At 45.5% G+C, this 13,201-nt stretch overlaps 1 protein-coding gene across 3 annotated transcripts in view; it reads left to right on the top strand.

Annotated features, from left to right (window-relative positions):
• The window catches only part of asap2a (ArfGAP with SH3 domain, ankyrin repeat and PH domain 2a), an 86,752-nt gene that overhangs the window by 22,205 nt on the left and 51,346 nt on the right, over positions 1-13,201 (top strand). For all 3 annotated transcript variants that reach the window (XR_011980528.1, XM_072689649.1, XM_072689648.1), the window contains exon 2: positions 7,005-7,077. Coding sequence is in view for 2 of the 3 variants with exons in the window: in XM_072689649.1 (XP_072545750.1) it covers positions 7,005-7,077 (73 nt within the window). In the remaining variant the exon portion in view is untranslated. The remainder of the gene's footprint in view (positions 1-7,004; positions 7,078-13,201) is intronic.

Genomic DNA, 13,201 nt, shown 5'->3' with positions numbered 1-13,201 from the left:
GCCCAGAAATGCCATTTTTCCATATGGTTGCTTTAAGAACAAGTAATTTTCTTATGTTAACTAAAAACGGTAACTTCCAATCCAATCCCCTTACACTTGTTTTGTCATAAATATTATAAAATTTGGTTTTATTTCAGCACATTTGTTTGTTCAGTGTTTTTGGTTTATTGTGGCTGTCCTCAGGTATTAAATAGCAAAATACAAAATAAACGTTTAATGCAAATAGTGTTTCCTTCAAATTTATAATTTATTCTTCATCATTTATGGCCATGATTGGAGTTTAAAGACCCTAGGGAGTTGATGGCATACTGCCATAATTTTGTAACTCAGCTAAAATGAGCTGAATACTACATGCAGCAAAGTTAGATTTTAGTGAGAACAGTGCTAGAAGACCAACCAAGGAGAGAAAAAGAGAGAAAGGAAAATGAGAGAAAGGGATGAGCTCAGTTCCACTTAATTCAGGTTACTGTCTGGCTTCTGTCCATTTTTTGACCTCACCCAGCATACTTAATGGATATTACTTCACCCAACACACTTAGCAGATATTAATCATGTCTCTGTCTGCTTAATCTCGCTGAGGGGGAAGCTGCGGTAGCTGGTTCTGGACTTTATCTGTGCCTAGACGTCAGCAGATTTGAGAGCATGCGTCTGGTATGTTTCTAGTGGGTTTTACCATGCTAAGAACATGCCGCAGGGACCCCAAAGGCACTTTAGCTTTGTTGAACAGCCCACCTGCGGTCTTACAGGAGCTTGTCAAGATCAGTTTCACCATGATCACAACACATGGGGGGATTGGGAGTGCCCAAGACGGCCTTTTGTGGTTCCTTTTGAAGACTGTTTTATATGCCGAGGAGCATGTAGAAGCTCAGCGTTCAGTCGTCACAGACGTAACCTATACCCGCTTAGTTTCTTTTGATGTTTAAATGAACATTCAACCCAGCCTCAAGTGCTGCCCCCAAAATACCCCGCAATGCACAATTGAGACATGATGACAGACAAATAAGAAGGAATGCAGCTTCTTAAAACGACAGTGTTGTCATAACATCACTTCAATAGATGGACCTCAGCCACCCATGTAGAGGTATTTCAGCACTGGATGAGAGCTAAAGGGGAGGTGTTGATGCAGATACTGGCAGCTGATGTTGTGCGGGTTCTTCAGCATCTCTGTGATTTGTAGGAAAGAGATAACATAGTAAGTGTCCGCTTTTATCAGTAAAGTTGGTTTGCTGGAGAAGATCGGAAGGAATACATTCAGATTCCTTGTAGACTCGCCTTGGGTTGTTGGAGCCCCTGGACTCGCCTTGGGTTGTTGGAGCCCCTGGACTCGCCTTGGGTGGTGGAGCCCGTAGACTCGCCTAGGGTGGTGGAGCCTCTGGACTCGCCTAGGGTGGTGGAGCCTCTGGACTCGCCTTGGGTGGTGGAGCCTCTGGACTCGCCTAGGGTGGTGGAGCCCCTGGACTCGCCTTGGGTTGTTGGAGCCCCTGGACTCGCCTTGGGTTGTTGGAGCCCCTGGACTCGCCTTGGGTTGTTGGAGCCCCTGGACTCGCCTTGGGTGGTGGAGCCCCTAGACTCGCCTTGGGTGGTGGAGCCCCTAAACTAGTTTTGGTGGTGGAGCCCCTAAACTTGCCTTGGGTGGTGGAGCCCCTAGACCTACCTTGGGTTTTGAAGCCCCTGGACTCGCCTTGGGTTGTGGGGCCCATAGACTCGCCTTTGGGACATGGGGCTGGTGGACTTACTTTGGGTGTTGGAGCCCATAGACTTGCCTTTGGGATGTAGGGCTGGTGGGCTTACTTTGGGTGGTCAAGCTCATGGGCTTACTTTGTGTTTGTGGGGGTTGTGGGGCTGGTGATATCGCCTTGGGTTCAGGAACTGGAGGTATTGCCTTTGGGTTCTGGAGTAGGTGGTCTCGCCTCGGGTTGCGGAGCTGGTGGTCTCGCCTCGGGTTGCAGAGCTGGTGGTCTCGCCCCGGGTTGCGGAGCTGGTGGACTTACTTTTGGTTTTAACACTGGTGAACCTATCTTGGTTTGTAGACCTGGAAGACTTTCTCTTGAATGTGGAGTTGGTGGTTTTGCCTAGTGGTGTGGAGTTGATGGATATGCCTTGGGTTGTGGAACCATTGGACTTGTTTTGGGATGTGGAGCTGGTAGACCTGCTGGCGAAGCTTCTTCTCATCATCCATCATCTCATATGTGTTGATAAAGCTTTCAGCATGTCTGAGGCTAAGTGCCTAACCTAGCCAAGAGATGAAGAACAGGGGATCGGATGTCTCTTCAAGTGTCCAAATGCACCGAGCGCTGAGGTCTAAGGTGATACTAAATGGGGGCTGATGGATACAGTTTCAGATTACAAAGAGATGGGTTCAGTAATCAGTCTATTAAAGCTGTCCTCGAGCACTTACATTGAGTGTGATTATGCATTATGCTGTAAGATCTATGAGCTATAAAGCCCTGAAGCCTGTAACTGAGAGGATGGAACTTTCAGTTTTGAAATTGGTGGAACTGAATGACAGATGTTTTCTTTCGTGTTTATAGCGAGAGCCTAGCTCTGTGGATAATTGTGCTGCAACTTTAATTAGCTGCTTTGCTTCGTACAGGAGATTTTCATTTTCCCACTCTTTCTTGGTCAGGCTTAAAATATCTTTGTGTGTGTGTGTGTGGGGTGTGCTTTATAAAAACAGAGAATAATGGGCATAACCTACTTTTATAGGATCAGCAAAATGGCTGTGACTTTGCAAAGTGTTTACACAAGTTTCAGTTTTTAAAATTGCAAAATACTGCCTTTATATTTCTGATGGTAAAAATGTAATGGGTTTAGTGTTTGGTGTAGAAAGTATTTGATCTCATATCTTATCATATCTCCAAATGGTAGCCTAATATAGAGCTGGGCAATATGGAAAAAATGTATATCACTATATTTAAAGCCTTTTTTTTTTTTACGATATATGCAATATTTATCGCAATATTTCGTCATGTAGACAAAATGCACCAGCAGTGAAAAAAAAAACGTGCAGATAATCAGTTGACTCGCCTTGGGTGGTGGAGCCCATAGACTCGCCTTGGGTGGTGGAGCCCATAGACTCGCCTTTGGGACGTGGGGCTGGTGGGCTTACTTTGGGTGGTTAAGCTCATGGGCTTACTTTGGGTTGTGGGGGTTGTGGGGCTGGTGGTATCTCCTTTGGGTTCTGGAGCTGGTCTGAGCACCAAATGTTTATTGAATTAAGGGAAATGTCAATTAGATTTTATAACAGCTTATTTTACATTACTTAGAAATTAAATACCAAAGTTTCAAGTGCAAGCAAAATGCAATGACCTTCTGTTGCTAGCTTGTTTAGATGGACAAAAGGATAGTATGGAAAGTTGGGGAATTTAATATTTGCATAATTACAGTATTGAAGAAGTACTGAATTTTGAATAGCAATAAAACATAAGTTGTTTGCCAGTTTCCCCCTAGTTTAGTCATTTCCAGTTCAACCCCACCAGTTAGAACATCTCTGGGGGAAGTTTGCTCCACCACTTCGGGATGGCCAGAACAGAAAACAGTGTGGATGCTTGTCTTCCGTAGATCTTAAAGGATGGTGGGTCGAGCTGAGCCGTACTTGAAGCTCGAAGGTTTAGAGGGCTCAAACAAACCTGCCAGCTTCCTCCAAGTCACATGAAGCCAGCCAAAGACTACTGCAACATCACTGGACAGCTGTAAGCACCTGTAGGGGTCCTGCAAACTGCCAAATTTGTTATAGCAGCTAACAGACTAGCATTGCACTTAGTTATGAAGAAAAGGAGGTGTAGCCTACTGGCCTAAAGAGCGTGAGGCCAGTTATGCTCTCTGGGTTCAACTCCATATTAATACCCATGGATTTAGAATGGAATTTCATAAAAGTTTATGTAGGTGTCCCAGTACTTTTGTCCATATGTAACCGTATGTAATGTATGACTCCATGGCCAAGCAAGAAGCAAGATAATATTCAAAGCCTACTGGCCAGGATTACACATCCTCTCTGTGATCTGGGGTCAAGCTCAGCCCCACTGTGACCACTTCATGACCACTTCATGAAGGTTCAGCAGTTCAGGACTGAATATCTAAATCCCTGCAGTTTCTCTTCCATGCCCTCCCAAAATGCAAACAAGAATGTACGAGAAGCATAGGCTCCATTTCTCTGTCCTCTGTGAGGAATTTCTATACGCGATATCTTTTCTCTCATCTTGAGGCTGTTATTTATAGCCCCCTTGTTTTCTCAGAAAGCCCCCTTTGTGCTGTGCTAGCCTCTTTGGATTAGCCACGGCCTTGCTGCTGAGCGTGAAGGAGGGCATTGTCCGTTCTTGCCCACTCTCCTGAAACGAAACGCTGAGGAAAATGAAGAGCTCACTGCGTCTCGGACGCTAAGCCGCCGGGTGAATTGGTTGAGGAAGGAATATCACCTTTGCAATAAAAGCTGGATTTGGGGTGGTTTTAGATTTGCCACTGGTGTGGGGGGCTAATGTGAGAGCACAAGGTTTGGAGGAGTGTGTGTGGTGTGGTCTAGGTAATGGTAGGTTAGGGGGGTTACAGGGGGGTGGTGTAGCACAACTAGCAGTGTCATTAGGCTTTAGAGACATGACTTTTTAAGAACCTACCGACACCCTGTGACCACCGAGAAGGTACCACTGCCAATTCTCACCCACTCGCTAGCCAACCACTCCTCACATCACACAGTGCTGCCAGGGCTGGGAGTTGCAAAGAGCTCGAACTGCCAGTTCTTATACATCTGCTAGCAGTGATTGAGGAGAGGGAGATCCATGTACTCATTCAAATAGAGTGAGGTCAGTTATGCTCTTTTGGACTGTCGCAGTCTCCCAGTGACTGGGCATCACAACCACGACCGCATGTTGTCCAAATCATGCTACTTCATCAAACTTCTCTGCTGTTTCTGCGTGATCTCTGTATAAACACACCACACACCATTAATGCTCATAACCACTGACCTGATCGCACACACCCTACAGACTCGGCCATCAATCTACATTTATGACAAACAGGCCCGGCCCGCTATTTAGAACATCCTCTTTCTAAAACTGGAGCTTGAGTTTTCTCCTCTCTCTCATAGATGAACGTATCGAGAGCTGTTTATTCCATTTTTTGAGCTCCAGGTTTATCAAGTTCAGCCTTCCTCTTCCCTATACAAGTGCACAGTCGTCTTATCGTCCTCAAGAAATGACACGAATAAGTGCGGCCTCACCATATAAGAGATAACAGAAGGTCATATCATCTCTACAAAAACCAAACCAAAACAATTAAGCAAGTCTATTTGAGATGCACTATATGGACAAAAGTATTGGGACACCTGCTCAATCATTTGCTTAACCGCCAACCACTGACCTGATCGCACAGGTCGACTCCAAAGAGCCAAACAGGCCTGTTCTGCTATTTAGAACCTCCTCTCTCCGTCTGTCATAGTCCATGTCTCGTTCTCCTTCTCTGTCGCTCTGCCTTAGTGTTCAGCCAGATCATGTCTAGTGCAGTGATGGCATGCTGGTAGGTAGGGATGTGTCTCTCTGTGTGTGTGTAATGGTAGGGATGTTTCCCCACTGTCTCCAGGTAATTCATTATTCAACAGAGTCCTAAAAATATGCTGCAACAATCCCAGCTCCACAGGGGAGAGGAAGCAGGCAGGCCTGCTCAGATGAACTCTCACTGCAGAGGCAACGCCAGGAGCCCTGCAGTGTCTGTGTGTGTGTGTGTGTGTGCTTGTGCTCTCACACTGAGCGCAAAACACTGTTCGGTGTATTGAATTAGCATTAGGCAAACGGCACAATGGAGGAGAATACAGATGAATTTCAGGTTTCTGCTGGGAATCGGGATGTTTATGATGCTGATTGACTGAATTTCTATGAAATACCATAATATTAAATAAGCATGCTGCTTCCGAAGTCTAGATGCGGGACTGGGTGTATGAATTATGTTATGTATGTGTCTTATTAATGTAAGCATTTCTTGATTGGCCAGTAAAAAAACAAAAACTGAAGTGATTTTGAGGTCTGGACTCTGGGATGGTCACTAAATGAGAGTTTTGCGAACATCAGCAGCTTCAGCAGTTTGATTGGGTCAAGTATTCTTTTCGGGCTGTTTGCTTTCCTCAGTGGGAGCTGCTTGATCAGCTCCACATCCTTTCAGACCCGCAGTGTTGAGTCGTCTTCTCACAGTCGAGGATGGACAAAAAACACCTGTGGATATTTTTAAGATCTGAACAGAAAGTGGAGCTTGAGTTTTCTCCTCTCTCTCTCTTAAAGATGACTGTATCGAGAGCCGTTTATCAGATGGGGACAGATCAATTTTTGAGCTCCAGTTTGAGAAAGTTTGGCCTTCCTCTTTCCTTATGCAAGTGCACAGCCATCATATCCATTCTCCTCAGACATGAGACATGAGTCCATTCTGACTGGAAATTACATTCAAAAAGTGTGTCCTCATCATATTTTACAGCATTGTACATTTGTACTATAAGCAAGTCCATTTGAGATGCACTAAATGGACAAAAGTATTGGGACACCTGCTCAATCATTGTTTCTTTTGTTGGCGTACCTGGCTTCACTGTCCAGGGAAGGCTTTCCACTAAGATTTGGAGCACTGCTGTGAGGATTTGATTGCATTCAGCCAAATGAGTGTTAGTGAGGTCAGGCTGTTGGATGATCATGACCCCACCTCATCTCCAACTCTTCAACTCCTCACAAAGGTACTGGATGGATCATCATTCCAGAGAACATAGTTCCACTGCTCCACAGCTCAATGCTGGGGGGCTTTATATCCCACACTCTAGCCCACACCTGGTTTTAGGCATGGTGTGTGTATGTGTGTGGGTGCATTTGCATACCTGTGTCAGCAATGGGTGCAACCTAAAGTAGCTGAATGCTTAAATCATTGCAAGATGTGTCCACAAACATTTGGACATGTAGTGTACTTTACAAGAGTGCAGTTTTAGTTTGTTTAGTGTCTTAATGGTTTGTCTCCTTCTGTGTCTTTGTCTCTCTCTGTAGGCCCTGGATGTGGACCGCAGCGTGCTGTACAAAATGAAGAAGTCCGTCAAGTCCATTTACACCTCTGGTCTAGGTGAGTGGTCATCACTGTCCTCCATTTACACCTCTCTCTCAGTCCAAATCTTGAGAGCAGATGATTCTCGTGGGAATGTCATTTCGTGTGGACGGTCTGGACATGGGCGTGGCGTGGTAGAATATGGTTGGTTTGAATAATAGCGACTTTGGGCTGACAGGTGTGTAATTGTGTGTGTGTGTGTTGTGAGTGAAAGACAAGCGTGGTCCGGACTCCTGATTTGTGGAGCGGAGTTTCTTCTGCCCCCATCTGTTCATTATAGGATGAATGGAGTGTGTAGAGGAAGAGAGTGCACCAGTACTTTGGCTGTCTGCTCACACACACACACACACACACACACACACACACACACACACACACACACACACATTCAGGCCTTGAAACCCTATTGTGATGACAAGGCTTCTAATTATGCTGGAGTCCTGGAGCCTGTATTTAGCAACGTCACACCCACTATGATATTTGTGAGCTGTGTGTAGTGTGGTGACACTCTGTAGGGACAGACTGAGGTGTGCTTGAGCCATGTGTTAATGAAACTTGTGAAGATCTGAGAACATGGAATGTGAGAGCTACACTTGCCACAGACCTTCAAATATGGCGCATCATTAAAAAAATAAAAAGCATACTTTTTATGCTAGTGGTGCTGTGTAGTTTGCATCTCACAGAAACTGGATGAAAATCAGTTTGATCCTACCAGAACCAATATTTCTCACACTCAGCGTGACCTAGAACAAACCAACCAACCAATGTCTCCACAGCTCTTCTATGGGATTCAGATATGGTTTCTGGGAAGGCCCTTGAGAAACACATAGTCATAGTCAGTCACTTTATTGCTTTGTGACATGGTGCGTTATCATGCTGGAAGTAGTCATTAGAAGATGGGTAAATTATGGTCCTAAAGGGATGCACATGCTCAGCAACAATACTCAAAACAGTCTGTGGCATTCAAACAATGATTGATTGGTATTAACAGGCTTAAAGTGTTTTTGACGAGCCAAGAAAACATTCCCCACACCGTTACACCACCTACACTACCAGCCTGGACTGGCCTCAGCAGAACTGGAGAGTCCTCGGACCAGGCAACACTGGTGTTCAGTCTTCAGGTGTCCAGTTTGGGGTGTAGGGCTGAACCCACTGCAGCCTCAGCTTTATGTTCTTGGCAGAGGTGAAACCCAACATTGTTGCTATTGCAGCCAATTGCCAAAACTAGTTGAGGGCAAAGCTGGATGCCACATTAACCTTTCCAGGCAATTTTAGTAGTGCATCAGCGTGAAGGGCTTCTGTAATGTTCCGTGCTTGGTCACTCAAGATGAAATATCCTTTACTTTTTGGAACGGACCACATGACCATCTGACTGAATGAAGCATGCTGGTAATGGTGGCAGGTTGCTACCAAAGCTGTTTGCTGTCTCCCAGACTTAGTAGCATGTCGAACTCCAATAACGACTGTGAGAGTCACTGTGCACTGTGGAGCTCAAACTGGTGTATTCTGATACTCCCTGTACTGGACTGAGTGATGGACTCCGCCTGCTTCACCCACCAGGCATGGTACTCATAGTCAGATACGGTCGACATTCAGCACTCTGAATGGACTTCAGCACTGGCTCAACAGGTTTCTGTAGCCAGTGACCCCACGCAGAGCTAAGGGACTCTCAAAATCTGGATCATTTGATCTGACTAGCTCTCAGGATTGGCTAAATTGTTGGCCGATCGCAAATTTGGGCCGATACTGATAGTGAGCATAGCCGCTCTGTAGTCCAGAGTGTTGAATATTGGGCTCTTTTTTTCCTAGTTGTTTAAGGGGGGGGGGGTGATTTAGCCAACATTTGGTTGCCAGAGAAATGAAAAAGAACAGTCCTGCACAGTACTGGCTGGTGCTTGACTGCCCAACGCATGCAGTGTTGGCTCTGTGATGACGTGACGGCGCTGTTTGTTTCAGCTGGAAAGGGGGTCGTAGTACAACAAAGACAGTGGGGGGCACACTCTGCTGAGCTGGGCTTTTTCAGGAACATTGCCTGCACTGTTCAGCCATGACAGTTGCGCTCCTTACTGAAGGGCAGCTGTGGAAGGACACACCCTCTGTGTACATGTGTGTGAATCCCTTATTTACTCGGCTAATGGGGTTCCCAGAAGTGCTGTCATGTCGTTAGTCTTTTCCTCCTCTCTGGCCCTCGTTCCCTTCCACTGACTCATACGAGGCTGTGGGATCTCTGGAGGAGCACAAAAAGCTCATTTGATTAGGCAAATGAACAGCCCGTGGACACTAAAAGTCATTTGCAACCAGGGCTTTCGCTCCACACAGGCATTTGAATTTTACTGGTCTACTTGTGTGCCACGGTGCGTGGCCATTTATATTCCTGTAGCGTTTCCATAACCGATGGCAGCGCTTTAAGCTTTCCAGACAAACAAAGGGCAGAAATCCTTGGAAATCGTATTAAGCGTCTAATCACTGTTGCTAAAAGGCTTTCTGGAGCTAAACCAACGGTCTGAATTTCTGCTTAAGAGCAAAGCCAAGATGACAGCTTTCGTTGAATGGTGAACTCTATGTCCTGGTGAGGAAAGTAAGATGTAATTGAAAGGCCGCTTCATTTGGTGGGATTTGGTGTGTTCCATTGGAATAGAGCAGGGCAGGCCTGAGTGGTTTCTGGGTGAGAGCTTGATTGATTTGATTTCATTGGGTCGTAAAGGCTTCATTATCAGTTTTGGACGAGGACTATCTGGTTTGGGCCAGCGCCGGAGAGGCCAAGGAGCTTTGGTATAAATCTGGAGTGCTATCTACCTCAGCGAGACGAATTGGCCTGTGCTGGAAGGGGCTCCTCGAAGCTGTCTGAACGGGCGTTTAAGAGTGGCCTAAGATAGCACCACGCAGCCGTTCATTATGCTCTACAAATAACCTTTACAACCGCTAGCTTGGTTATCAGACTCTGAAATATCAGGACGTGTCACTCCGCAACCTCGAGCAGCGTTTCCTCTGGTTGCGTTCTGGTGGTCTGGCAGGGAATTCGACAGAATGACGTGGAACAGATACACAGAAGATGATGGGCAGAATTCACTTGGCTAAACTGTGAAAATGAAGCCAAGTACAAGAATCTGTAGATGCTATAAACATTTCTAACATTAGTAAATATTGTCTATAAGGTCCATAAGTATTTGGACGGTGACTTTATTTGTAGGGGCAGGTGTGTGCTCTACCATTGTCGGCACCACAGATCGGGAAGGAATAATGGATGGAAGTTCAATTCTTTGGTCTTGTGATGTCCTTATTTAGTGCCTAGACCACAGCCTAGGCCAGAAATACCGTAATTTTCCGAAGTTTTGGCAGGACGTCTGGCAGTGTGCGTGCTGCTGTAATGCATGTCTCAAACGACACGGATATGAGAGCAGCATGAGATGATGCACATCTAACTACAAGTGAGTGGTGCTAATAGATGAACAGAAGGTTGTCATTTTCTTGAACTGCAGGCTTATCGTCTGTAAATCTTTAGTCCTATGATTTCACAGCAGTGCACATAAACACAAATGACGTTGCATGGTCTGCCACAGAACACGGCCAATGTTTTATAGCAGTCATCTCAATAACCTTTAAAGACTTTGTTTAATGACAGTGAGCTTCACCTTAACAACCAGACACATCTCCACTGCACAGCAAGACACCACAAAGACAAAGGTGACACATGTAGTTTTTAGAAATTCTAATAAGGGACCAAAGGTGTCAAAAGTATGAGAGTGTAGTGTAGATACTAGGGTTTGAAAAGACTTCTATAGAAGTTGAAGTATCAACTTAAGCTTTTTACTCAAGTAAAAGTGTAAAAGTACTGGTTTCAAAACTACTTAAAATATAAAAGTAAAAGTAATGGAAGGAAAACAAAGGTCAAAAGCTTAGGTCGCGCCACAGGGGCCTATAGTGCACTACCCCACCTCCCCGAAAACACATTTTTCTAAAAGCCATAATGTCTATAATGTTCTATTAAAATGTTAATTTTGAAAAATGTTGGGATGCAATAGGCTACCTGTTATCACATATATTAAAGGAGCACCTATGTGCATTACTGAGCATTAACATGTGTTTCTTGGAGGGGAAAATATGATGAGTAGATGCCTTTAAGTATTGTAATGGTGCGAAAAGTCAAACCTCTATTGGAATGTAAAGGTGGTCACTCTCGTTCTCTTGAGTCTCTGCCACAAACATCTTCATACCAGGCTACATAGGTCTGCAGTGTCCTTGCTGGAGTGTCTGACATGTGCAGGTGTGATGGATCGCTTACAAACCAATAGGGGGTCAGAATGGTATATGTTATCCAACCACAATCAAAAAAGCTGGCTGAGAAATAATTACTCCAGTAATGTATAGATAACCAAAATGTCTACTTGAGCAAGACACCTCTGTAAGGGACATAGAAATGTCCTTAATTAGGACCCTGTCTCTTAATCTATGTGGGCTTAATCTAACCATATCCTTGCATTCAGCTGGAAATGTGAATTGTTAAAACACCAGTGACCTTTGCACCCTCTCTATCCATACGCATTAGGGGAAGGGTAGGGTCATGTTTGCCGTGCTGTACTACGTCTCTTACACTGCTGTCCATAAAAAGCACAGTTAATCCGCTGTTGCTGGAACTCAAGGAGGAAACAAAGTGCGGGACTATATTGGGTTTGGCAGATAATGGGTTAAGTTGTGTTCTGGCGCCTCTATACTGAATGAACTAGATTAGATAACACAGAGCTTGTTTGTATGAGTTGAGAGCATCATGGCTTTGTGCTGATTTAGGACCAGCATGTGTTGAACACTGCTTGTGACTGTTGGTATATAGATACAGCAGTCAGTATTGTTATCAGGGTTTTTGTTGTTGTTGTTATTATGTTGTTTTTAAATATATTTTTTAATAGAATAGATTTGTAATGTGTTTTTAATGGTTTTAATGCATGTGTTAATTGTCTTAGTAATACATAGTTGACCTGCAGAAATACTGGCCTGTGTTGTACAGCTAGTGACCGCTCTGGTGGAGGTAAACTGGAGGGAAAAACTGCTCTCAGGTCGTGACGTAGTGACGTAGTTACACTTTCACAGCGGGAGTGCAGACTGCCGCTCACTGAGAGAGTGGGAGTCGCTCTTATCATTGTGGGAGTGTAGATTCTGCTGGAAAGCCAGATTGAGGGTTGTGAGCTGGTGTAGGCCGGCTAAAGGTCAGGCCAGCCACGGTTTCTACGGTCTACTTTCCTTACTGCTGCCTTGACTGTTCAACTTGTTCCTGAAATTTGAGCGATTTGCTTCTGCCGATAGTGCTTAGTATCCCTCCAGCATCACATCAGCTAATCTCGTCTAACATTGCTACATTGGAGATAGCGTGCTGACTATCGGCCTTGTCTAACATCAGTCCGTGAGCACCAGCAGGAGCTTTGCAGTCTCAAGTCAGCCTTGGCTCTCCTGTCTGTATATCAGGAATATCGAGATTTGCTGCAGAGGCAGTCCGAGGATGACAAGCAGAGAGGGAAAGACTGGCAGAAGTGGAGCACCTATTGTCTTTGCATGTCTTCGCATGTATGCTGCCTGAGGCCTGCTGGTGGTGCCTTGCAATCAACACCAGTATGAGGCGTCATCGTATGTCAGCACCTCCAGCGTTTCCCAATTACAGATGGCTCTGCTGCTCAACGGAGGGAGCTTATCATCTGCGCTACTGTGCAGCTCCGACTTCTGGGTAATACCTGATGAGATGGCTTTGTAGTGGAGTGCATCAGGGACTCGCGGCTTGAGGCGGACACCGCAGGTTTGATTAGCAAGACTGTAGAGTGCTGCCGGTGTTGGGGGAAGTGGAGTCTCTTAGGGGAATATTGACAGCATCCGTTGTCATACTTGTGCATGGTGCTGCTCTCAAATGGCAGGCCTTCGTCACCACGTTCCAAACAGACCCGCCCCCCCCTCTCCCACCGACCAGTGAAACTCCCAGAGGATTAGTTCTGCTTATGGAGGTGAGGGAATTATGGAAGTATGGCTGGATGACATTGCTGTTTGTTTTAAATGTGGGTCTCCAGGTGCACCGCATCCAGGTGTTGGGTCTACATTACTCACATAGCCGGCCCCAGGGCAGAGCTGTGTACTCTGCTTGGTTCAGATATGTAGAGCTGCT

This window comes from Salminus brasiliensis, chromosome 10, assembly GCF_030463535.1.
Source record: "Salminus brasiliensis chromosome 10, fSalBra1.hap2, whole genome shotgun sequence".
Lineage (NCBI taxonomy): Eukaryota > Metazoa > Chordata > Actinopteri > Characiformes > Bryconidae > Salminus > Salminus brasiliensis.
The sequence above is the reverse complement of the archived record's forward strand: the minus strand, read 5'-3'. Positions and strand labels throughout refer to the sequence as shown.